Source organism: Trichomycterus rosablanca, chromosome 9 (genome assembly GCF_030014385.1).
Source record: "Trichomycterus rosablanca isolate fTriRos1 chromosome 9, fTriRos1.hap1, whole genome shotgun sequence".
Lineage (NCBI taxonomy): Eukaryota > Metazoa > Chordata > Actinopteri > Siluriformes > Trichomycteridae > Trichomycterus > Trichomycterus rosablanca.
In genome coordinates, this window is record NC_085996.1 from 14,629,590 (window position 1) to 14,656,552 (window position 26,963).

The 26,963-nt window shown below is 44.3% G+C and overlaps 1 protein-coding gene across 1 annotated transcript in view; it reads right to left on the minus strand.

Annotated features, from left to right (window-relative positions):
- The window catches only part of usta (uronyl 2-sulfotransferase a), a 151,993-nt gene that overhangs the window by 17,458 nt on the left and 107,572 nt on the right, over nucleotides 1–26,963 (minus strand). Inside the window, exons 3-5 of the mRNA XM_063001942.1 lie at nucleotides 16,196–16,363; nucleotides 2,987–3,066; nucleotides 838–991 (exon numbers count right to left, since the gene is read on the minus strand). Of these exons, the coding sequence (XP_062858012.1) occupies nucleotides 838–991; nucleotides 2,987–3,066; nucleotides 16,196–16,363 (402 nt within the window). The remainder of the gene's footprint in view (nucleotides 1–837; nucleotides 992–2,986; nucleotides 3,067–16,195; nucleotides 16,364–26,963) is intronic.

Sequence of the window (26,963 nt, forward strand, 5' to 3'; positions counted from 1 at the left end):
GGATATTTATCGTCTTTTTGTTATTTATTTGTCTTTAAATTTTTTTATTTTATTTATCTTACTTACACTTGTGAACAGAGGACTCCGTTTTCCGCTATCTTTCTTGTTTCTTATTCCGCTTCAATCGCCTACGCAGCTCCAGTTGCATTATGGGATACATTAGCGGACCGCATTATATAACTAATAAAGTAACTTGTAATCTAACTTAGTTACTTTTAAAATCAAGTAATCCATAAAGTAACTAAGTTACTTTTTAAAGGAGTAATCAGTAATCAGTAATCAGATTACTTTTTCAAGGTAACTATGCCATCACTGATTGGCACCCTGTCTGGGGTATGTTACTGCACTGTGGCCAGTGATTTAGTGAAAACTGGACTCAATGCGACATGACAGGGTCATGTGGTGGTAAAACGTCCAAACACGTCCTTCAGTCTAAGGTCAATCAAACACATCTTGTGTACCTAAACCCTTCAAAGCGCACTATTTAGCCACACTATTTAGTACATTGGTGTGCATTTTGCTACACAGCCACTTTAAATGCTGTCATAATCCTGAGATCTGTTCCCTTTCTAGTGAATCTTTAATCCCACCCACCTTTTAGCCAAAAATCTCCATAGTAGTCGTCTAACCCAGCCCTAAACCTTTAAACTAAACCCAACTATGCCCTTACAAACAGCTGCAGATCCTTAAGAACTTCCAGGAAAGTGCAGTAAAGCCTGACACATTCCTCGAGGCTCTGGCCCAGACATGAAAGGCTGGAAGGAGAGAGCTGAACGTGATGCAGAGATAGCAGGAGGAAAGAAACAGGAGGACGCAAGAATGAAAAAACGCTCTGACCAGGTATCTCTCGTCGTCCTTCATCCGAGGGGTCCGGATCAGGTGGTTCTGCTCACCCCTCCAGTCTCCAAACCGGCGGAAGAAGTAGTTGGAGAGGAAGCGGTTAATGGGATCTCGGATGATGTTGATGTAGACAGGCTGCTCTATCCTGAACCTGTAAGAGACACATTAGTGAGATTAAACTGTTAAAGCAAGGACTAATATAGTAGCAAGATAAAGTTTGTGAACCCTCAGAAATCTTTGGATTTCTACCTTCGGGGTCTAATCAAACCCCGCTCTGTACCACGCAACCTCCGAGCCTCTAGTCTCGCTCGACTTGAGCCTCCATCCAGGACTAAAGGAAGACAAGCATCAAGGCTCTTCTCTGTTCTAGCGCCCAAATGGTGGAACGAACTTCCTCTGTCTGTCCGAACATCTGAGTCTCTTGCTGTCTTTAAAAAACTATTAAAAACCCACCTTTTTACTAAACACTTAGGCTGACTTGTACTTATTTACTAACACTTTATTCCAATCTTTTCCATTAAAAAAAAAAAAAAAAAAAAAAAAAAAAAAAAAGAACACTTTGGTTCTAACAGGTTTTAGCAGATTGCAAAAAGTATGTGAATCATTGAATTTAAATTTTGTAGAACCTTCTTCAGCAGCAATAAAGTTTCCTGTGGCTGCTAATCAGACCCTGGAATACAGGAAAAGCACCTGAATTGATTTTGCGGCCTGTAGTTGTAAAAACAGTAATCTGTAAGCGTAATATCTCATCATCTGATACCTCATAACACCCCCCAACCCCCCACGCCAAAATAAGGACTCACCCCCATGGGAAAATACCCTACAGGTTAAAAACCACTAGACTAGGGACATCCATTTGAATTGAAGTCATTAACATACAGTTATATATATATATACACATGCATACACTATATTGCCAAATAAAGTATTCATTCACCCATCCAAATAATTGAATTTATGTGTTCCAATAACTTTCATGGCCACAGGTGTATAAAACCAAGCACCTAGGCATGCAGACTGCTTCTACAAACATTAGTGAAAGAATGGGTCGCTCTCAGGAGCTCAGTGAATTCCGAAATGGTAGCCATATAAAATGACAGCGCGAGCTCGGCGGATGCTGAGACACATAGTGTGCAGAGGTCGCCAACTTTCTGCAGAGTCGATCGCTACAGACCTCCAAACTTCATGTGGCCTTTAGATTAGCTCAAGAACAGTGTGTAGAGAGCTTCATGGAATGGGTTTCCATGGCCGGGCAGCTGCATCCAAGTCTTACATCACCAAGTGCGAAGCGTTAAATGCAGTGGTGTAAAGCACGCAGCCACTGGACTCTAGAGCAGTGGAGATGTGTTCTCTGGAGTGACGAATCACGCTTCTCCGTCTGGCAATCCGATGGATGAGTCTGGGTTTGGCGGTTGCCAGGAAAACGGTACTTGTCTGACTGCATTGTGCCAAGTGTAAAGTTTGGTGGAGGGGGGATTATGGTGTGGGGTTGTTTTTCAGGAGTTGGGCTCGGCCCCTTAGTTCCAGTGAAAGGAACTCTTAATGCTTCAGCATACCAAGAGATTTTGGACAAGTTCATGCTCCCAACTTTGTGGAAACAGTTTGGGGATATATATACACAGATCAGCCATAAAATTAAAACCACCTCCTTGTTTCTAACACTCACTGTCCATTTTATCAGCTCCACTTCCCATATAGGAGCACCTTCAAGTTCTACAATTACTGACTGTAGTCCATCTGTTTCTCTGCATGCTTTGTTAGCCCTCTTTCACGTGCTTTAAATGTGCTTTGTGTGTGAAACATGGAGTTAAATACACATGCTGTAGTATACTTAAGTTGAAAAAATATACTTAAAATAGTCTCAATTTAGTACAGTTTAGTACACTTAATACAATTAAAGTCGAGCTTTTGTATTATTTTTGTACAACTAAAGTATAATAAGTACAGAAATAGTTGTTGTATATATATTGTAAATATATTGTGACAATAATACACTTTAGTGCACTGTAATATATTGCAGATTAGTATACTTAAGTATACTTTTTTTGCACCCGGGTCAAATGGTAATCACAGTGTTTTAAGGGTAAATAAGAGTGAAATCCAGATTTATAGGACGCTTCAGCTGACCCAATTCTGATCGGCTTACCTGGTGAAGTTGAGGAAGTGAACATGCCTGGTGAAGAGGTAAGGCTGTGGGATTGTGCTTATGTTTGTCATCAAATCCATCTACAACGAAACAAAGCACATAATTTATCAGCTGACTAAACATACATCATGAAGGCAGTGACGTACCAGCACGATAATAAATTAAAATGGGTTGTTCTATTTTTTCCAGATTGCTCTTACAGAAAAATAGAGCATGGTATACATTAGGACTACATGTTCATGCAGTTGGACTCCAACACAAATAAATAAATAAAACATTACACACGGTGACACATTCAGTTCAGTCAGCCACCGTGACAGATCCATTACTTATTTTCAGGTGCTTTAAAAACACTCACGTGCCAACCAGCAACACCTACCTGATGCCACTTTACATTCAGTCTACTCCAAAATAAACAGATATGACTGTATGACCATGACAATCCAGTTGTTTGTTGGCATGGGTTGTCAGACTTCTATTTAAAATCCTTATGGGAGCCGCTCAGGTGCCGCAGCGGTAAAAACACACACTGCAACCAGAGCTGGGATCTCGAATACATTGTATCGGCTACATGAACAACGATTGGCCTGTTGTTCAGATGGGCGGGACTAAGCCGGATATGGGTCTCTCTCTGTCAGACTGGTGCAATTACAACCTTTGCTGGCTGTTTAGAGGCGCCTGCACAGAGATGAGGAAAGAGTGCTCTTAGGGTGTGTCTCTCTGTACACAACTCTAGGTGGCACAACACTCGTCAACGTGTGGGTGATAAGATGCATACGGCTTGCTGCCCACGTGTCGGAGGGGGCGTAGGTTAGCTTTGATCTCCTCTGTAAGAGAAGGGATCGGCATAGGCGGAGAGGAAGCATGATGCAATTGGACATGCTAAAGGGGGAGAAAAAGGGGAGAAAATGCATTAAAAAAAGAAAAGAAAAATCCTTATGGGCCACCCAGGTGGCGCAGTGAGATATTCCACTAGAACAGCAGTGCTGGGATTCTCCCCAAGTTTCGAATTGATGAGTTTGAAATGTTAGCTCTGGTTTGCCACCTGAGCGCCTTGGTAAATGTTATAAAAGTGTATTTGTAGCTGATTAGAGCGATCTGTCTTACTGGATCAAATCAAGACTCTTGGCAAAGGAAGTCAAACTTTCATTTAAAATATTCTGGTACTTCATGGATGTGATGTCAGTTACCCTGACACAGAGATGTTTATAAGTCACAAAATACGAGTCTGAGTCGAGTCACGAGTCAATATAATATACACAAAACATATATTGGAAATGTAGCGTAGAAATAAACAAATAATATGTAAGTTCAGATAAAAAACAACAACAGATTAGCAACTGTATTTTGCCATTTTACTTAGTGCCTTTACTTTCCTAGGTACCAGTTAAAAGCTTAAACTGACGTTTTGAAGCGCGTTAAATCACGGCACAGTGGCCCAAATCCCAAACACAGCAAAAAATCCATAATACTGCTTACCTTAGCTCAAGTTCTTCCAGATGCTATTAAATTAATTAATGTGTCCCATTAGGAATATAATCCGTTTTTTTGTAAATGTGCTTAAAATTAAAAACCTCCAAACTTTTCTTGGTTGTGAAGTAAAACATGTGTTAGGATCCGCCAGCACTTACCTTTTATTTTCAGGGTTTCCCAGCGTTTTGTTTTTATTCCGGTTTGTATTTTGTTTTTCTCCGTTTTCTTTAGTTTCCCCGATCGCTTTTGTTCTTGGTGGTGGTTTGCGTTTGTTTTCCCGTTTTGCTCCCTTCTCCCCCTAGCGGCCTGGAGCGGTACTGTTTTCGGAGGTTGCTGCGGTTCCAGCCAATAGATCGCTGGAGGGCGGACCCCACACACACCTGCGCCTCATTCCTCATCTCATCAACTCCTGCATTTAAACGCCGGCTTTTCTCTCACTCGTCGCCAGATTGTCTGCTTGCCATACGGTACACAGACGGCCGTTCGTTGTGTCCTTAAACCGTGAGTCTTCTTCTTGTACCTTCTCCTCGTTAACGTATTTTGTTTTTCATCGCCTCCTAGACCTTCCCCCCGTTCCTGCGTTCCTGCCGTTCCTGGTTCTCCTGTGTTCCTGCCGTTCCTGGTTCTCCTGTATTCCTGCCGTTCTTGGTTCTCCTGCGTTCCTGCCATTCCTGGTTCTCCTGCCATTCCTGGTCATCCTGCATTCCGGTTCATCACTCCTGGTCATCAGTCCGCCCTGCAGTTCCCCGGCGCTTCCAGTACCGCTCCTGCCGCTCCCCTCTCGTTTTCTGTTATCTTTTTGGTTGTTTGTTTTGGTCGTTTATTTATTATTTGTTTAAATAAATATCGTATTATCACTTCTGGGTTTTGTTGTTTGTGCACTCGCCTTTGGGTTCCCCCCTAGTCCTTGGTGGGTTATTAACTAACCCTAACAGTACAATCTGGCCACCATGGAACCCACGGGTGCACAAACGGTTGAGGGGATCCTTATCCGCCATAACCAGATGCTGGGGACACTCAGCCAGCAGCTCGCTGACTTGACCCAGCAGGTAGTACGTCTAATACCTCCTAATCCTGTACCTCTTGCTCCTTCCCAGGTTCCGGTCGTACCTCCGACGGGTCCCGTGGTTCCAGGGTCCTCCGTGGAAACACCTGTCCCCAACCCCGAGCCCTTCTGTGGAGACCTGGAGAGGTGCAGAGGGTTTTTGTTCCAATGCGAATCCATTTTCCGTCAGCGTCCCACTACCTTTGCCACCGAGGCCAGTAAGGTGGCCTTTATTATTGGTCACCTGAGAGGCAGGGCCCTGACCTGGGCCGAAGCGGTACAGTCACAGACGGACCCTCGAGAGGGCTCGTTTGTTGACTTCCTCGCCCGGTTCAGGACAGTGTTTGACCACCCGGATTATTCGGGGAGTGCCTCTTCCCGACTATTTTCCCTGCGCCAAGGTTCCCGGTCCGTGGCTGATTATTCTATTGAGTTCTGGACCTTGGCCGCCGACTCGGGGTGGAACGACGAGGCCCTCCGGGAGGCTTTCCGGCAAGGTCTCATCGACTCCCTGAGGGATGAGTTGGCGGCAAGGGACGAGAGCCCCGACCTCCACTCCCTGGTAGCTCTGGCCATCCGCTTGGATAACCGCCTCCGCAGCCGCCGCCATGAAAGGGCGGCCAGAACCGGTTCCAGGCTACCTTCCCCTTTGACCTGTTCGAGCTCCTCAGAGCCCTCAGGTGCCTCCAGTGTTGCCCCTATACCCTTAGTACCAATGCCTGAACCCATGCAGTTGGGGCGTGCCCGGTTAACCCCCCAGGAGCGGGCTAACCGCTTCAGGGCCGGGCAATGCCTTTATTGTGGTCAGGCAGGCCATATTCTCCGGGCATGCCCTGTCCGGCCAAAAGAGGGCGCCCGTCAGTAGCCGTGGGGGTACTGGCGGGCGACTCTCAGCTATCCCCCCTCCCACAATTATCCCAATCCTCCCAGCAACGCCACCTCCGCATGCAGGCAACCCTTTGTTGCCATGGCTGCTCGGTCCCTCTCCAGGCCTTGGTGGACTCGGGTGCGGAGGACAACCTGTTAGACGAAGGGCTGGCAAGTCAGCTGGGGGGGACCCTGGAGCCCCTGGACCCTCCTATCACTGCGCGAGCCCTGGATGGACGGATCATTGCCCGGGTGACCCACCGTACCGCGCCTTTGTCCCTGATCCTCTCAGGAAACCACCGGGAGACCCTCTCCTTCGTAGTTATCAAAGCTCCTCAGACCCCCCTGGTCCTAGGCTACCCCTGGTTGGCACGTCACAACCCCCACATCGACTGGGCTCGTGGACGAGTTGTGGCTTGGAGCGACTTTTGCCACGCCAATTGTCTGGTCTCCGCCATCCCTCAGCCGGGGAACGGGACAAGCACCACCCCCTCTGCAGCATCCCCTGACCTGTCCAAGGTGCCCCGGGAGTACCACTTCCTCCGCGAGGTGTTCAGCAAGTACCGGGCCCAGTCTCTACCCCCTCACCGACCCTACGATTGTGCCATCGACTTGCTGCCTGGTGCCCCACTGCCTACCAGTCGGCTCTATAACCTCTCTCGTGCTGAGAGGAGCACGATGGAGAGCTACATCTCGGAGTCTCTGGCCGCCGGAATCATCCGCCCCTCATCATCTCCCTTAGGAGCTGGTTTCTTTTTTGTCGAAAAGAAGGATAAGACCCTGCGGCCATGCATCGACTACCGGGGCCTCAACCAGATCACGGTCAAGAACCGGTATCCCCTGCCGTTGATGTCGTCGGCCTTTGAACCCCTGCACAGTGCTACCATCTTCACAAAGTTGGACCTGCGTAACGCGTATCACCTGGTGCGGATCCGAGAAGGCGACGAGTGGAAGACGGCGTTCAACACCCCGCTCGGCCACTTCGAGTACCTCGTAATGCCCTTCGGGCTTTGTAACGCCCCAGCAGTCTTCCAAGCCTTGGTCAACGATGTGCTCAGAGACTTCCTCAACCGGTTCGTGTTCGTCTACCTTGACGACATTTTGATTTTTTCCAAGTCCCGGGAAGAACACGGAGCGCATGTCCGGAGGGTCCTCTCTCGGTTATTAGAGAACAGATTGTTCGTCAAGGTCGAGAAGTGTGAGTTCCACGTAGACTCTGTGGAATTCCTCGGGGTCGTTCTGGAGAGCGGCCAGGTTAGAGCCGACCCCCACAAGATCCGAGCGGTCACAGAGTGGCCTACCCCTACCACTCGGAAGGAGCTCCAACGCTTCCTGGGTTTCGCTAACTTCTACCGACGATTCATCCGAAACTACAGCCACGTGGCAGCACCCCTCACTCGCCTCACCTCGACTAAGATTTCCTTCACCTGGCCCCGGGAGGCAGAGGAAGCTTTCCTCCGGCTCAAGACTTTGTTCACTTCCGCCCCCATCCTCATCCAGCCCGACCCCGACAAGCAGTTCGTGGTGGAGGTGGATGCATCCGATACTGGGGTAGGGGCTGTGCTCTCCCAGCGGGTGAGTCCCGAGAACCCTCTGCACCCTTGTGCTTTTTTTTCACGTCGCCTTTCTTCAGCTGAGGCCAATTACGATGTCGGGGACCGTGAGCTACTGGCGGTGAAACTGGCCTTGGAGGAGTGGAGGCACTGGCTGGAGGGGGCTGCTCAGCCCTTTGTCGTCTGGACGGACCACAAGAATTTGTCTTACGTCCAGACGGCAAAGAGGCTGAACGCCAGGCAAGCCAGATGGGCACTGTTCTTCGCCCGTTTTGATTTTACTTTGACCTACCGGCCTGGATCCCGGAACATCAAACCGGACGCCCTCTCTCGCCAGTTTGCCCCGAAGGAAGCCCTCACCTCTTCCGAGACTATCCTCCCGCCGAGTCGACTTGTTGGGCTCCTCACTTGGGACGTTCGTCGTCTAGTCACCGAAGCCCAGGCCCAGGAACCAGACCCCAGGACAGGAACCCAAACCCGTCTCTTCGTCCCGGCCACAGCTCGCTCGCCGGTCCTTCAATGGGCCCATGAGTCCCGCGTCGCCTGCCATCCCGGGACTAGTCGTACCTTATCCTTCCTAAAGAGGCATTTCTGGTGGCCATCCTTGGAGAAGGATGTTGGGGAATTTGTGGCGGCCTGTACCACCTGTGCACGCAGCAAAGCATCCCATCAATCTCCTGCGGGGCTACTTCAGCCTCTCCCTATCCCGAGTCGCCCATGGTCCCATATTGCCTTGGACTTCGTCACGGGCCTTCCGGATTCCAACGGGAACACAGTCATCCTCACCATCGTTGACCGGTTTTCCAAGGCCGTACATTTTGCTGCTCTGCCGAAGCTCCCCACAGCCTTCCAAACAGCAGAACTTTTAGTTAATCTAGTTTTTCGCGTTCATGGAATACCATTGGACATTGTGTCAGACCGAGGACCCCAATTCACCTCCCAGGTTTGGAAGGCCTTCTGCGGGGCGCTGGGCGCCACAGTCAGCCTTTCCTCCGGCTTCCACCCACAGTCCAACGGTCAGGCGGAGAGGACCAACCAGGGCCTGGAGTCGGCCTTACGGTGCATGGCTGCTCGCAACCCCAAGGCCTGGAGCTCCCACCTGGCCTGGGTCGAGTATGCCCACAACTCTCTGGTGTCATCTGCCACAGGATTGTCCCCCTTCGAGGCCTCCTTAGGCTACCAGCCACCACTGTTCCCCGAACAAGAAGCCGATGTGGCAGTCCCCTCTGTTGGGCACCACCTTCGCAGGTGCCGAAGACTCTGGCGCTCCACCAGGACCACCCTCCTGCGCACTCGGGACGCCAACCAGCAGTCGGCCGATCGTCGTAGAAGACCGGCCCCCCCCTATGCTCCTGGTCAAGCTGTCTGGTTGTCCACCCTTCACATCCCCTTGCGTGTCGAGTCTCGGAAACTCTCCCCCCGCTTCATCGGCCCCTACACCGTCGAGAAGATCATCAACCCCACGTCGGTACGACTGAAACTTCCCCGCCACATGCGGATCCACCCCACATTCCACGTCTCCCAGCTCAAGCCCGTGGTTTCCTCACCCTTGAACCCTCCGACCGAACCCCCACCACCCCCCCGGCTCATCGATGGGCATCCGGCATACACGGTTCGCCGGCTGCTGGATGTCCGTAGACGTGGTCGGGGCCTCCAATACCTGGTAGATTGGGAGGGTTATGGGCCTGAGGAGCGGTCGTGGGTTCCCCGGGTTGCCATCCTTGACTCCAACCTGGTCCGTGAGTTCCACCGTCTACATCCCGATAGACCCGGTAGGCCACCTAGAGGTGGCCGTTGAGGGGGGGGTACTGTTAGGATCCGCCAGCACTTACCTTTTATTTTCAGGGTTTCCCAGCGTTTTGTTTTTATTCCGGTTTGTATTTTGTTTTTCTCCGTTTTCTTTAGTTTCCCCGATCGCTTTTGTTCTTGGTGGTGGTTTGCGTTTGTTTTCCCGTTTTGCTCCCTTCTCCCCCTAGCGGCCTGGAGCGGTACTGTTTTCGGAGGTTGCTGCGGTTCCAGCCAATAGATCGCTGGAGGGCGGACCCCACACACACCTGCGCCTCATTCCTCATCTCATCAACTCCTGCATTTAAACGCCGGCTTTTCTCTCACTCGTCGCCAGATTGTCTGCTTGCCATACGGTACACAGACGGCCGTTCGTTGTGTCCTTAAACCGTGAGTCTTCTTCTTGTACCTTCTCCTCGTTAACGTATTTTGTTTTTCATCGCCTCCTAGACCTTCCCCCCGTTCCTGCGTTCCTGCCGTTCCTGGTTCTCCTGTGTTCCTGCCGTTCCTGGTTCTCCTGTATTCCTGCCGTTCTTGGTTCTCCTGCGTTCCTGCCATTCCTGGTTCTCCTGCCATTCCTGGTCATCCTGCATTCCGGTTCATCACTCCTGGTCATCAGTCCGCCCTGCAGTTCCCCGGCGCTTCCAGTACCGCTCCTGCCGCTCCCCTCTCGTTTTCTGTTATCTTTTTGGTTGTTTGTTTTGGTCGTTTATTTATTATTTGTTTAAATAAATATCGTATTATCACTTCTGGGTTTTGTTGTTTGTGCACTCGCCTTTGGGTTCCCCCCTAGTCCTTGGTGGGTTATTAACTAACCCTAACAACATGAACTCGTTAGAAAGCCAATCAAGTGTTTCATTGACAATCATTTGTGTGACGCTGCAAACTAAATACATGCAAATAACAGCATTTCTTACTAAATATTAAAATCAGAAGATCTGATTGGTTCAGAAAGCGGTTCTTACAATTGTTAGCGCCAATTCTGTAGGAGCGTTCCATTTACATTATCTGTTACTGTTAAGTGCACTACGTAGGGTATTCCACCATGCCGGTTAAGACGGCCGGAGCGTTACTAGAGAGCAGAAAATGACACGATCATAATGATGTCGGATCATATACAGTATATATATAATTGTCACATGTAACTAATGTTGCTGACTTTTGTTGTCCACAAGTCATTTTTTGGAAGTCACGAGTCGAGTCCAAGTCATTTGAAACGAGTCCAAGTCAAGTCTGAAGTCGCTGTGTGTGCGACTTACGTGCAACTCGGACTTGAGTCCCCATCTCTGCCCTGACAAGCTACTGGATGAAATAAACAAACAACCAACCAAAACTGTTGAGTAAAACAACTGCTGCAAAGCATGAAAACTCCACACAAAAAGGACCAAGACTGCTCCACCTAGGAATCGAAAATAGGACCTTCTCACTGTGGGGTAACAGTGCTACCCACTGAGCCACATGCCACCACATTAAAGGAATGAATGATGGATTCTGATGAGTACTACCTAACAAGCTACTGTTTGTCCACCAAATAAATCCACCTTTTTTGCTAATCATATTTGCTGTTTTAGTTAAGAAAGCTTTTATTTTGTCTCATTCTTCCTGCAAACACGTCTTAAGATGTGCAACAGTACGGGGTCGTCGTTGTCACATTTTTAGTTTTAAAATTCTCCACACATTCTCTATTGTGGACAGGTCAGGACTGCAGGCAGGCCAGTCCAGTACCCGTACCCCCTTTTTCCGCAGCCATGCCTTTGTAATGTGTGCAGCATGTGGTTTTGCAATGTCTTGTTGAAAAATGCATGGACATCCCTGGAAAAGATGACGTCTTGAAGGCAGCACATGTTGCTCTAAGATCTCAATGTACTTTTTTTTAATGGTGCCATCACAGAAGTATACCATGCCTGACCCTGGCTTTTGGACTTGTCGCTGATAACAGTCTGGATGGTCCTTTTAGTCCGGAGCACACAGCAAGCATTTTATTTAAAAACAACCTGGAATGCTGATGTTGATGCCGCTTCTGGACATGGTTAACATAAGGCTTCTTTTTTGCACAGTAAAGTTTGAAGTGGCATTTGTGCATGTAACTCTTTATTGTAGTGCTGGACAAAGGTTTGCCAAAGTAATCCCTCACCCATGTGGTTATATCAGCTATTGTCGAGTGGCGGTTCTTGATGCAGTGCCGTCTGAGGGATCGAAGATCACGGGCGTTCAGCTTAAGCTTGCACCCTTGGTCTTCACACACTGAAATTCCTCCTGATTCCTTGAATCGTTTAGTAATATTATGCACTGTAGAGGGAGAAATATGCAAATCCGTTTCAATCTTTCTTTGAGGTACATTGTTTTTAAACATTTCAATCATTTTCTCCCACATTTGTTTACAAACTGAAGATCCTCTGATCATCTTTACTCTTCAAAGACTCAGCCTTTCCTGGATGCTGCTTTTGTACCAAATCATGATTACAATCACCTGTTTGGAATCACATCATTATTTAGTTTTTTCACGTCATTACTAGCCCTAAATTGCCCCCGTCCCAACTTTTTTTGGAATGTGTTGCAGGCCTGAAATGCAGGAATGGATGTTTATTAATAAATGAAATGAAGTTGAGCAGATAAAACATGAAATATCTCAGGTTCATCCTGTCTGCAATCAAATAAAAGTCAAAGTAAATGTAAGGAACACTGCATTTTATTTTATTTGCATTTTCCATACTGTCCCAACTTTTTCTTATTCGGGGTTGTACCATTACTGTAGTATTTTCTTAGATCAATAAACAACAGACACAGTAGTTCCTCAAATAATCTGTCTATTATAAATTTTTGTAAACACAGGCTTGTAGTTCAAACACGCACTTTTAAGGCGAGTTGAATGCAGCATAAAACTAAAATTCCTCACATTGCTTTGAACTGTCTGATCTCTGAGACACTAAAACTTCCCAAGTGAGCCCTTAAGCCAATAAATCCCAGCTCTTTATTCCTGCCACACACACACCGGAGCACAAGACGACTGTCAGAGGCTGAAAAAACATGTCCGTTCAAGTGGGTTTAACCTAATTTTGGTTTGAACTCAATGTTTGCTGAGTTCAAATCAGGTTAAATTTTCCCAAGAGGTAATTTGTCCTCACATTCTGCTTACATAACCTATTACAGGATTTTCCCAGCTACTTTATTTTTTTTTACCTTTACTCATATTACATTTCTTTAATCTGGCATGCTGGACTCCTGATTTTGTCACTGTGAGATGCACTTCAAATACACCAATCAGCCATAATATTGAAACCACCTCCTTGTTTCTACACTCACTGTCCATTTTATCAGCTCCACTGACCATATAGAATCACTTTGGAGTTCTACAATTACTGACTGTAGTCCATCTGTTTCTCTGCATGCTTTGTTACCCCCCTTTCGGTATTATTTGGGTGGTGGATCATTCTCAGCACTGCAGTGACACTGACATGGTGGTGGTGTGTAAGTGTGTGTTGTGCTGGTATGAGTGGATAAGACAGCAGCGCTGCTGGAGTTTTTAAACACCTCACTGTCACTGCTGGACTGAGAATAGTCCACCAACCAAAAATATCCAGCCAACAGCGCACTGTGGGCAGCATCCTGTGACCACTGATAAAGGTCTAGAAGACGACCAACTCAAAAAGCAGCAATAGATGAGCGATCGTCTCTGACTTCACATCTACAAGGTGGACCAACTAGGTAGGAGGGTCTAATAGAGTGGACAGTGAGTGGACACAGTATTTAAAAACTCCAGCAGCGCTGCTGTGTCTGATCCACTCATACCAGCACAACACACACTAACACACCACCCCTATGTTAGTGTCACTGTAGTGCTGAGAATGATCCACCACCCAAATAATACCTGCTCTGTGGTGGTCCTGTGGGGGTCCTGACCATCAAAGAACAGCAAGAAAGAGGTCTAACAAAGCATGCAGAGAAACAGATGGACTACAGTCAGTAGTGCTTCTATATGGTAAGTGGAGCTGATAAAATGGACAGTGAGTGTAGAAACAAGGAGGTGGTTTTAATGTTATGGCTGATCAGTGTATATGTTATTATCAGACTTTATACTACCACAGACTGAACTGAAGGATGATAAACAATAACTACTTTCATTATACTTTTTATTTGTAATTTTCTCTTTTGTTTTTGTTATAATTAATTATATTTATCATTAACCAACCATTTTTTATGTAATAATAATTTTTTATATATATAATAAATGCATATTTTATTAGTACTTATTAGTACGAAGTCAAAAAGGGTTACAGTAGGTGCATACATTTGAAGTGAATATATGCACTGTAACTTTATGACATCACAAAATCAGTTCCTAAATATGTGTTTCATATCACTGAAATGTTTTGGAGTTTTTAGCTTAAATTTTCCCTCACAGTAACACTGTCTAAGGGAAACAAAATGCTGAGATGCAGCTGTTGGGTTATTGATAGCCTGCTTGAGCCAAATGGCCAACATTGGAGTCAAACATACTCACTCCTAATCACTGTGTTTATATACACAAGACAAAATGTTGGCAATAATCTGATCATGATGTTCTAAAAATCTGATAATGAATAAGTTCGGCTATACATTAGTTCACATTTTAAAAGTTGTGAGGTTGTTAGATGACTTTCCAGGTTTTAATGCCACAACTGTTTAAGCCAAGCGGCATTTAATTAGTTAAATAAAGAATATTTTAAGTATGATGCGTGCAGTCGGTGGTGTGATGTGAATAGGGCATTAACCTTTAGGAGGTGATTGTTTTTTTTATTGTCTTGTTTTACTGTATTGTTTTCACTCCACAAACTTTTCTTTGTTAAATTTCACATTTATTTTTCTTTAACAATTTAGCTGCATTTAAGGAGCGCAGAATTCACTGCTCCAACTCAAAACTTTGTCAAGCCCAAAATGTCCCTGTATATAGGCTGTTAATGTGAAAATGATAAATGAAACTATTGAAATGAGTGCATTGATGGACGCCTTTGATCATTATTTTTTTATTGTTTTTTTTATTTTACAAACTTTTATTAGTTGACAATCCAGTTATAAAGCTCTAAACTCTTGATCGCTATGTGTGAACTGTTCAACGACGCAATCCAAACAGCTCGCCGAGCACTCGCAGACTCAAGAAAAATATCTAGCATGTTAAATATCTGGACCAGTCGGCAACTTAAAATTCTGTAGTGTAAAAGATGTTGCGAGTGCTATGTTGAACTACAGCCAATGAGAACACAAGCTACTGGGTGAGGGGGAACCTGGGGTAGGAGTTGTAAAAACGTGGGACGGGGCATAATATTGTGTAGTTTCTATTGGAATACATCGGCACACACACAAGCTTTACAGTATAGTCCACGCAGTATAGGGGGTGTCCTAACTTTTTTCCTCACAATCTATTTCTTATTTTTGTTCATTACATTTTACAACTTGTGTTTAAAAGTAATTTTTAACATTTTAGTTGTTTAGTTATATAAGTTTCATCTCTCAGTACTGTTCAAATGAAGCTCAAATGTGCATATGTTTAAATATGTTCCAAAAGACAAAGGTTTGCAAGGGGTGTCCCATATTTTATGGATATGCAACTACAAGCTTTGCACACCTGTATTGGGCAGTTAATCCCATATTTCATGACTTCAGATTAAATGGTCAGCATCTGTGAACTGCCATCTTCAGGTTTCTCCACAGATGTTTGATGGGGTTTAAATCTGAGGCATGGACTGGGCCACTCAGGGCATTGAAAGACTTGGCCTGAAACCACTTCAGTGTTGTTTTTTCTGTATGCTTTAGGTCATTGTCGTGTTGAAAGGTGAACTGATAAAGGTAAAACATCTGCAGGAGGATTTCTTTAAGAATGTTTCTGTATTTATCCCTCAATTCTTTCTAGACTCACTGTCCCGCACCCTCATTGCATGATGCTGCCACCACCATGTTTAAGGTTCCTCAAACCTTATGATTTGGATTTCATTCTGGCAATGCAGTATAAATTGTGGGTCCTTATAGACCAAGGTATGTGGCTTTCCAAACTATGTTCAATTAATTCCATTTCCAACAGGTGTACTCCAACCTATCCGGCTTGGGTTCGGCACTGAGAACGCACTGACAAATGCACCTCCTAATGGCTAGGCTGTTCCGGCCATCCCCCCTGGACAGTAGTCAATCACGTCCATGCAGATGCCTGACCGGCCAATAGCACCAATGACATTTAAACCCCAGACTCCTAGATCTCAACAGTAGTGGGCGAGCACAGTCATTATAGGTGATTGATTGTAGATTGATGGGTAAAATGGATATATTATCAAGTCGCTAGTCTGCAAAACCTGGCAACCTTGAATGCATGAAGTGCATACTGTCATTTCCCAAATATAAATTGGCCACAAGGTACAAGTCTGAATGCGACAGACTTTTCTAACACATCTATTGACAATCTTTTAAATCTAACTTGCGGATTTAGGTAGCCACCAGGTAGCCCACACACGCACGCACACACACACTGACCTGCTCATGCTTAGTTAGCCTGGTTTTGTTATGGATGTCAGAGGAGACCAGGTTAAACTGTTGTCTCTCAGCCAGGATCCTGAGAAGCAGCACCACTGTGCGACTGCCACACTTCCCAACTCGATTGTAGATCACCTGACTGGGAAACTGTAGCACCTGTACAAACACAAACACATACACACACATACAAATAAACATACTCTTAATCATCATAAAAGTAGATTACAAGCACATTAAACATCACTGTGCAATTTTACATGTCCTATAAAACCACACTATATGGTACTATTCAAAAATAGCCTGAGGGAGAGAGAGAATAAAACAGGTAGGCAACACACATGTCGGAGCAGAGATCACCAGACTCCACACGATTGCCAAGAAAGACAGAGAAGCAAGTCGATTACCCAACATGGGCATAACTTTAAGTACCTCCAGTAAATGCAAAGAAACACAGGTGAGTCACTGTAAAAAACAACAAAGAAGAAAGAAGATAAAAGGAGAAAGAAGAGCTAGGTTGCCAATTGTGCCAGCTACTCAATCCACCAATGAGTGGATGACACTCCAGACTCTACAAAAAATGAAGAATTCAGTAAAACTGGCAGTGGCAATTAAAAGATACCATGGACTGCCATGTCACTTGCATACACGATGGACCTCTCTGGCAGAGCCATCATCATAACCCCATCATAACCCCACTGGAGGCAGCTTGCATCCAGGGTAGTTTCTCCGTGACCTCCCCAGAATAATACTTCACTGGCTAACAGATAAGATCAGGAGAAGCTAAGCAGGTCCTAGAATAGATCCTCCAGCCGGGCATATCAGCCTTACAAGCAATGTAAGAGAACACACAACACAAAAAAGGGCATAGCTTATGTTCTTCCAGATGCTATTAAATTTATAACCGTGTGTCCCATTAGGAATATAATCCGTTATTTTGTAAATGTGCTTATAATTAAAAACCTCCAAACTTTTCCTGGTTGTGAAGTAAAATACTAACTCATTAGAAAGCCAATCAAGCGTTTCACTGACAGACACATTATCTGTGTGACGCAAACTGAAGAAATGCAAATAACAACATTTCTTACTAAAAATTAAAATGAGCACCAATTTTGTAGGAGTGTTCCATTCACCCCAGTTGTTCCTGTGAAGTGCACTACGTAGGGTATTCCACTATTTTAAGTTTGTTTGTTTATTAGGATTTTAACGTCATGTTTTTACACTTTGGTTACATTCATGACAGGAACGGTAGTTACTCATTACACAAGGTTAATCAGTTCACAAGGTTATATCGAACACAGTCATTGACCATTTAGTGTCTCCAATTCACCTCACTTGCATGTCTTTGGACTGTGGGAGGAAACCGGAGCACCCGGAGGAAACCCACGCAGACACGGGGAGAACATGCAAACTCCACACAGAAAGGACCCGAACCGCCCCACCTGGGGATCAAACCCAGGACCTTCTTGCTGTGAGGCGACAGTGCTACCCACTTAGCCACCGTGCCGCCCCCCACTATTTTAAGTTAGATTCCAATCGAAGGGTAATGAAAATGTTTAAACTGTGTAGGGAGTAGGGAGCGATGCTTCATCACCATACTGGAAGCGGGCTGTAACATTTACCCATAGCGTGCTTTGCGGGTTAATGCGGCCGGAGCGTTATTAGAAAGCAAAATATTTATAATAATAATAATAATTAGAAATATATATATGTAATTGTCACACGTAACTAATGTTAACACATGCTGACTCTTCTTGTGTACGAGTCATTTTTTTGCGAGTCATGAGTCGAGTCCAAGTAATTTGAAACGAGTCCGAGTTGAGTCTGAAGTCGCTGTGTGTGTGACTAACGTGCGACTCGGTCTCTGCCATGAAGCACCACAACAGCTGCAGATCAATGGACTGCACGTCTGCCTTGTTAAAACAAGCCTTTCCCTGATTCTAAAACAGAGCGAAAAATTTTGCACGCACATACTAGCACAGAGGCTCTTGTCAACATCATGATGGCACTGCATTCTGTGGAAGTTGGTGTTTCTACTAATGGGAGCAAGTAAATGAAAGTAAATTAAATTAAAGTTAAAAACGCTCCAAATTAGTCAGCTGATATGATTGCGCAATACATCAAAAAGTTGGGACAGCATAAAAAATGCAAATAATACAGAGTTTCTTACATTTACTTTGACTTTTACTTCATTGCAGACAGAATTAACCTGATATATTTCATGTTTTATCTGCTCAACTTCATTTCATTTATTAATAAACATCCATTCCTGCATTTCAGGCCTGCAACACATTCCAAAAAAATTTGGGACAGTAAAGCATTTACCACTTTAAAAGACTTTTTGGCACCGAGGAGACTAAGTGATTTAGTGTTTCAGCTTTATTTTTGTCCCATTCTTCCTGCAAACAACCCCATACCCCTGGCTTTAGGACTTGTTGCTGATAACAGTCTGGATGGTCCTTTTTGTCTTTGGTCCGGAGCATACGGTGTCCATTTTTTCCAAAAAAAAGACCTGGAATGCTGATTCATCTGACCACAATACACGTTTTCACTGTGTGATGGTCCATCCTAGATGCCTCCGACACCGCTTCTGGACAGGCTTCTTTTTTGCACAGTAAAGTTTTAAGTGGTATTTGTGCATGTAACTCTGTATTTTAGTGCTTGACAAAGGTGTGTAAAGTAATCCCTCATCCATGTGGTTATATCAGCTATTGTTGAGTGCCGGTTCTTGATGCAGTTCTTGACATCACCTGTTTGAAATCACATAATTATTTAGTTTTTTCACCTCATTACTAGCCCTAAATTGCCCCCATCCAATCTTTTTTTGGAATGTGTTGCAGGCCTGAAACACAAGAATGGATGTTTATTAAAAAATTAAATGAAGTTGACCAGACAAAACATGAAACATCTTGGGTTCAAACTATCTGTAATCAAATAAAAGACGAAGTAAATGTAAGAAACTCTGTGTTTTTTATTATTTGCATTTTCCATGCTGTCCCAACTTTTTCAGATTTTTTTTTTTGGGGTTGTAAAAAGGGGGATTTTTATTTATAGGTTACAACAGTTTTTTTTTTTTTTGCTGTTATTATTGTTTAGGGCTAAACACTGAATGAAAGGGAATAAGATTATCTGGTCATCTGGTCTGTTAGATGCCTTGTTAAAAAGTAGCTATTTATTTATTAAAGTCCAAATACATAGTTGCATAGCTGATGCATTTGTCAAATATTTAAACCTTACACAGTACACATCACCATGGTGCCACCAGTTACTTGAAATGAACCCCCCTCCTTCCAGCAAAGAACTAGGCATTAACAGAATGCTAAACTGAAATAAGACTGTGCAGTGCTAACAAAAATGACAACACTTTGCCAGGAAAACAGCAGACCGAGGGTTTAAATACAAAATTAATCACAGGCTATATTAAAAACAGGTGAGAGACATTAAAAAACACTGAACAGAATCGGGACACAAAACAGACTAAGATGTGAATACCGTCGTTATGGGAACTGCATCACCCAGAGCTAAGACTGCAAGATTCATATCTTTTAAGTTTCACCAATCAAGAGAAACTTAAGCCAGGGAACACTGTGTGATAATCAGTCAGACAAAATTGCTCATTGCAAAAAAATGTAAGGTTTGGTACTCTTGGAACGCACAATGTGAAATGATCACGGCCTACTGATTTTGTGCTGCTGGAAACAAAGATAGTTCTGGTAGTGTTAGAACCAAAAAGAATGGTTATTGTAAAGGAGTCCTGTGCAGACTCTGTGTAAAAGACTCTGGCCACAATAGATGGATGGATGGATGGATGGATATATAGATGGCTAGATAGATAGATAGATAGATAGATAGATAGATAGATAGATAGATAGATAGATAGATAGATAGATAGATAGATAGATAGATAGATAGATAGATAGATAGATAGATAGATAGATAGATAGATAGATAGATAGATGATTAGATAGATAGATAGATAGATAGATAGATAGATAGATAGATAGATAGATAGATAGATAGATAGATAGATGATCTTCTTCTAGATAGATGGATGGATGGGTGAATGGATGGGTGAATAGATGGATGGACGGACGGACGGACAGACAGATATACAGACGGACAGATGATGGTAGATACCAAAGATGGTAGATAATGGTAGGTATTTATTATAAATGATTATGATTTACTGATGAGTCTGATTGCAGCTGTTAGGATGTCCATCCTGCATCTAGGAGGAATGAGTCTATCAAAAGTTCAATATCCACTTTTGTTTCTTATGCCACACTCCCTTGCAGATGCAACCCTCCCATTTCTCGAGACTTTGGACCAGCACCAAGATTGCACTGATGTGTAATGCCCCCAACCCCCCGACCGATGGCTAGGTTCAAGTACCACCAAGCACCTTCCATGTAAACCCAGTCTGGGATATGTTTTTAAGTTTATTTGAACAATCAGACACTTAAATGATCAGCAAGGACTTTATGTTGCACAGGGTTGTAATAACAAGGTATCAATTAATCCATGAGAAAGACAAATAATGAAATTGAGTTGCACTCAGGAAATTACCACAAACAAACTGAACAGTATCATATACAGTAAAGAGGAGGGTTTGAGTGGCCAAGTCCAAACACTACAGCTGTGGCTGACAACATTACTTCGCTCTGGGGTTCCAAATGTCTCCCCAGGTACAATCAGACATCACTTACATAACCAGAAATAAGTTATTTGGGAGGGTTGCCTAAAAAAGCCTCTGCTATGAATGAGTAACAAACTGAAGTATTTACAGATGGCCAGACATTACTGGAACTTTCAGTAAGACTATGATTCATCGTCCGATAAGACCAAAATCAAGACAAGAGGTTGGATTTGGTGCAAAGACAAATATAGCAATGTAGACAAGTACCTCATCCCTAGTGTAATGCACTGGTTGAGGATCAGTGTTGTGGGGCTGTTTTCCTTTTAAAGACTCTAAACAACTTCATAGTAGGGTTGGGCGATATTGCCGATTTTCATACCGTCTTCAAAAAATACCGCGGTATACGGTATTACCGCGTAGGCGCATAGGGGGAGGGGGCGTGTCTGTCTGTCAGTGATGGGTCGTTCGTGAACGATCCGATTCTATTGAACGGCTCTTTGAAATGAACTAAAGGAACCCGAGTCGCACCTCTGGGATATTTTTATTTTATAATGACTGATTAATTCCGTCTACTGATGCGAAGCGGAGTGGGTGAAATACAGCCGATTAGAACTGCGCAGTTATCACGGGGAGCGAGCGACACACACACACACACACAGATAAAGAGAGAGCTAGTAGTATTATGACAAATAATTAAACTCGTTTAATGATGTTAAATCTGATTGGTTCATGGCGTGTATGTTTTAAAGCAGAAACAAACACAGGCACAAACACATCTCTGAACAAGAGAGGATTTTTATGAAACTTAATGCAATGCAACCAGTCTGTCTCTTTCCTGTAGTTTCCTTTTAAAATAAATCTTTTTTCTCATTGAAGTGTTTTTTGAATTATGCCTACATTTAAGGCAAGGTAGCAAAATGTTCATGATCGTTCATCATTGATATTAATATCGGGGCTGTCTTATACTAAGCTAACAGTTAGCATTTTGCCATTCAAACCAATGGGATGGGATAGCACAGTGCACAAGCATGTCAACTCACAAGCTCGATTTTGCAAATAAAAACATATGTGCAAGTTTATACAAGTTTAATAATCATCAATAATCATTTATTTATGTTTGAAAATAATTCCGTTTCTCCGCACCGTCAGCCATGTTTTAAGCCAAGGACACTTCCGATGCTCACTCGTTCTTGAAATGTTAAGATACCGAACTACAGCTTATTAAGGCATCTAAGGTTTCAAACAGCCTCCTTCTCGGGAGCGCGCATAGGATGATGTAAAACGCGTCTATGTAGAGCGCGCACTAGTTTTTGTGTTATCACCTCAGTGAGCACCTCCACAACCAATCAGTAGCTCCAACCGCCCATCCCTCCCTTACTGAATGTCCTAAAGTCTCCGTTTTTAAGGTAAACCCGAAGCAGAAATTTGGCGCTTCACATTTTTTAAAAATACCGTCACCATTTTTAAATACTGTCATCATTTTTAAATACCGCGGTATACCGTAATACCGTCATACCGCCCAACCCTACTTCATAGTATCATGGAATTCATGAAGTACCAGCAGATATAAATAAATCAATACATTTTTGGCATTTAGAAGACGCTCTAATCCAGAGCAACTTACAGAGGTGCTTCCATAGTGAACATTATCTTACTCTAGTTTAAGTACAATAGTCCAAGAATACAAATCTGAAAGAAATGAATAAGAGCTTAGTAAGTACATGTCAGCTTAAGTGCTTAGTAAAGAGATGGGTATGTAGACACCTGAGGTGGGAGAGACTCAGATGTTCGGACAGACAGAGGAAGCTCGTTCCACCACTTGGGTGCAAGAACAGAGAAGAGCCCCTCGTTTGTCGCCCTCAATTTTTCAGTGGAGGATCAAGTCGAGCGAGAGTAGTGGCTCGAAGGTTGGTGGTACAAAGTGGGGTTTTATCAGACCTCAAAGGTAACTTGGGGCTGGTCCATTTTTGGCTTTGTAGGTGAGCATCAGTGTTTTGAACTGAACGCGTGCAGCTACAGAAAGCCAGTGAAGAGAACACAGTAGTGGGGTGATGTGACAGTGTTTAGGTTGGTTAAAGACCAGACGAACAGCTGCATTTTGAATGAGCTGCAAGGGTTTAATAGTGGACATAGGAGCACCTGCCAGAAGGGAGTTGCAGTATTCCAACCGTGAGACTGGACAAGAATCTAAGTGGCTTCCATGTACAGAAATGGCCGAATCTTCCTGATGTTGAAGAGGAGAAACCAACAAATCTCGTCATGTTGGCTACATGAGGAGAGAAGGTCAGCTGGTTATCCAGGACAACACCAAGGTTCTGTACATTATCAGATGGTCTGATCTGGGAGTCATGAAGAGAGATGAGTAGGTCCTGGGTTGGAGATTGATCTCCAGGAATAAGTAACAGCTCTGTCCTAATCTAACGTCCTCAGCTAGGCAGCTTCAAGCCCTTAGAAGAAAAGCAACCCCACAACACAGAACCACTAATTATTTACAGTGGGGAATGAAGTACTTGTCTGTATCTTTGTGTCTGCATCTTTGAGAAGTCCAGCCTACTGTCTTTCCAGATATTTAACATGCTAGATATTTTTCTTGAGTCTGCAAGCGATCGGCTGGCCACTCGGATCGAGTCGTTGAACAGTTTACACACAGTGATCGAGAGCCGATTTTCAAATCCCGAGCGAACGCAGAGTTACCTCCGAGCTGCCACATCTAGTGGCGTCCTATCTGCAAGTGAAAATCAGGGCAAAAATCGTGTAGTGTAAACTAGGCATTAGTCTCACTGAAAGTTCTAGTAATGTCTGGTCATCTGTACATACCTCAAGTTTGTTTCTCATTCATAGCAGAGGCTTTTTCAGGCAACCCTCGTAAACAACTTCTAGTTATGTAAGTGATGTCTGAGGATACTTGAGGAGACATTCTGACCCCTAGAACTAGTGTTGTCAGCCACAGCCGTGATGCTTGGACATTTGCTGGACACTCAAACCACCCTATTTACTGGGCCTTGGCTTGTTCTTCTAGCAGGACAATGATCCAATCAAGAGAGTCAAGAGAGGGCCGCTCAGGTGGCACAGCAGTAAAAACACGCGCTGGAACCAGAGCTGGGATCTCGAAAACATTGTATCGAATCTCAGCTCTGCCTGCCGACTAAGGCTGAGCGGCCACATGAACAACGATTGGCCAATCAGATATGGGCAGGACTAAGCTGGATGTGGTCTCTCTCTCATGACTGGTGCAATTACAACCTCTGCTGCCTGCACAGAGATATGAAAAGAGTGCTCTCAGGCTGTGTCTCTCCGTACACAACGCTGAGCTGCACTGCACTCGTCAAAGTGTAGGTGATCAGATGCATTCGGCATGCTGCCCACGTGTCGGAGGGGGAGTGGGTTAGCTTAGTTCTCCTCAATCAGAGCAGGGATCGGCATTAGTGGAGAGGAAGCATGACGCAATCGGGCAATTGGACGCGCTAAAAGGGAGAAAAGGGGAGAAAATGCATAAAGTATATAAAGTGCAAGACCGTACAGTACACAGTGCAGATAGACAACAGTACAATAAATACAAAAGGCCTAAAATAAATTCAAAAAGACATTTCTAATCTAAAAAGTAATTAAAAGAGACAAGGTACATGGTACTGAGTAAATACTACGTGAGATAGAGGTTGAATGACCACAGAATCAAGGTTTTGCCATGGACGTCACCGTCAACCAATCTAAAGCTCATAGAAAACTAGTGGGATCAGATAAAGTATGAAGTACACAAGCTTGGACCTCAGAATCTGAAGGATCTGAATACATTCTAAAAACAGAAACGGTCCCAGATCCCCCGTCATGTGTTCTCCAGTTTGTTGATTTAATCGTCAGCTTCTGAAATGTGAGCACAACGTCCCGTTGAACCCCTCCTTTAGGTGGTTTTGTGTAGGTGGAGCGCTGTCTGATCAGACCAGAAGCAGCATTGCTCTGTCATTATTCTACTGTGAGTACAGGCCTGGATGTCATTTCAAAGCCCATGCATTTGTGATTAGATCAGATTACAGCTTTACGCCACCTTTAACTTAGAACCACTGCAGCATCTGGAATCGATTCATGTATTGAGCTAAACATCACAAGGAGGAGAATGGTGTGATGTGTAACAAAAAGCCTAAAATATGTAGACACCTGGCTATAAGCTTATTGTACATCCCATGCTATTTCAAAATCATGGACATTAATATAGCAACTTTAACTGATTTTATTTGTTTAAAAAGGCTCATTAGGTCAAAAGAGAATTTGTGAGGTCAGGCACTGATGTTGGACAAGAAGGCTTAGCTTCACAAGTTCTGATTCATCCCAAACAAGTTTAATTGGGTTGAGGTCAAGCCACTGGAATTCTTCCACACCAGAATTGTCAAACCATGCCTTAATACAACAATCAGGCACCTTCCTAATACTGTGTTGGTCCCCCTTTTGCTGCCAAAACAGCCCTGACTCGACGAGGCATGGACTCCACTAGACCCCTGAAGATGTGCTGTAGTATCTGGCACCAAGATGCTACCAGCAGATCTTTTAACTACTGTAAGCTGTGAGGTGGGGCCTCCATGGATCGGACTTGTTTGTCCAGCACATCCCACAGATGCTCGATTGGATTGAGATCTGGGGAATTTGGAGGCCAAGTCAACACCTCAAACTCGTTGTTGTGCTCCTCAAACCATTCCTGAACCATTTTTGCTTTGTGGCAGGGCGCATTGTCATGCTGGAAGAGGCCACAGCCATCAGGGAATACCATTTCCATGAAAGGGTGTACATGGTCTGCAACAATGCTTAGGTAGGTGGTACATATCAAAGTAACATCCACATGGAAGGCAGGGCCCAAGGTTTCCCAGCAGAACATTGCCCAAAGCATCACACTGCTTGCTTTCTTCCCATAGTGCATCCTGGTGCCATGTGTTCCCCAGGTAAGCAGCGCACATGCATCCACGCATCTGGTCATCCACGTGATGTAAAAGAAAACGTGATTCATCAGACCAGGTCACCTTCTTCCATTGCTCTGTGGTCCAGTTCCGATGCTCACGTGCCTATTGTTGGTGCTTTCGGCGGTGGACAGGGGTCAGCATGGGCACCCTGACTGATCTGCGGCTATGCAGTTTTTCACTTCACCTGTCAGTGGTCATAATGTTGCTTTGTCAACCGACACACAGCCTTTCCTACATTTTTACACATGCTAGCAATGTGCATATTTCCAAAACTGGAAGGATGTTGACACACTTTTGCTCATATAGACTCTTAATCATTTACAAATGAGCAACACGCCTCTGCCTTTCTCTCTTTTTTTGCGCTAGTTCATCCTCTCTTTTCTTCTTTTATTAAGTAGTTGCAAAGCTAAACAGACTCTTCTTTGTCTGGCCTCGTGGCTGCCGATCCAAGAGCTGCATTAATAGTACACGCTCGAGTGCAGCTCAATCACACAGTGTTTACTCTCCATCGTCTGCTGTTAGAATTTTTGCCATCTCTTTTCTCCACATAAAAAGCTTTTCATTGTTTTCTGAATTAAATGGAACTTATTAGATTTTTATTTTCATTTCTTATTAAGACACCTTTAAATCCTCCAGAGATTAAAAAGTTCAATTGAATTTCCAGTGGGCAGACTGAGAGGTAGACATACAAGATTTTTGTGCCCATTTTCAGGTCGCATTCTTACCCAAAACCTATTTTATGAACTAGGATATGAGCTTAAAGGCACATATTGCATGCCGCTATCTACCTCATGCATATGCAAATATGCTACACTGATCAGCCATAACATTAAAACCACCTCCTTGTTTCTACACTCACTGTTTATTTTATCAGCTCCACCTACCATAAAGAAGCACTTTGTAGTTCTACAATTACTGACTGTAGTCCATCTGTTTCTCTGCATGCTTTTTTAGCCTGCTTTTACCCTGTATTATTTAGGTGGTGGATCATTCTTAGCACTGAAGTGACACTGACATGGTGGTGGTGTGTTAGTGTGTGTTGTGCTGGTATGAGTGGATCAGACACAGCAGCACTGCTTGAGTTTTTAAATACAGTGTCCACTGCAATCGGGTATCCCTCATCAGCGGAAGACAAATTGAGTGCGCCAAATTGGGGGACCAAGGGGACCATCACAAA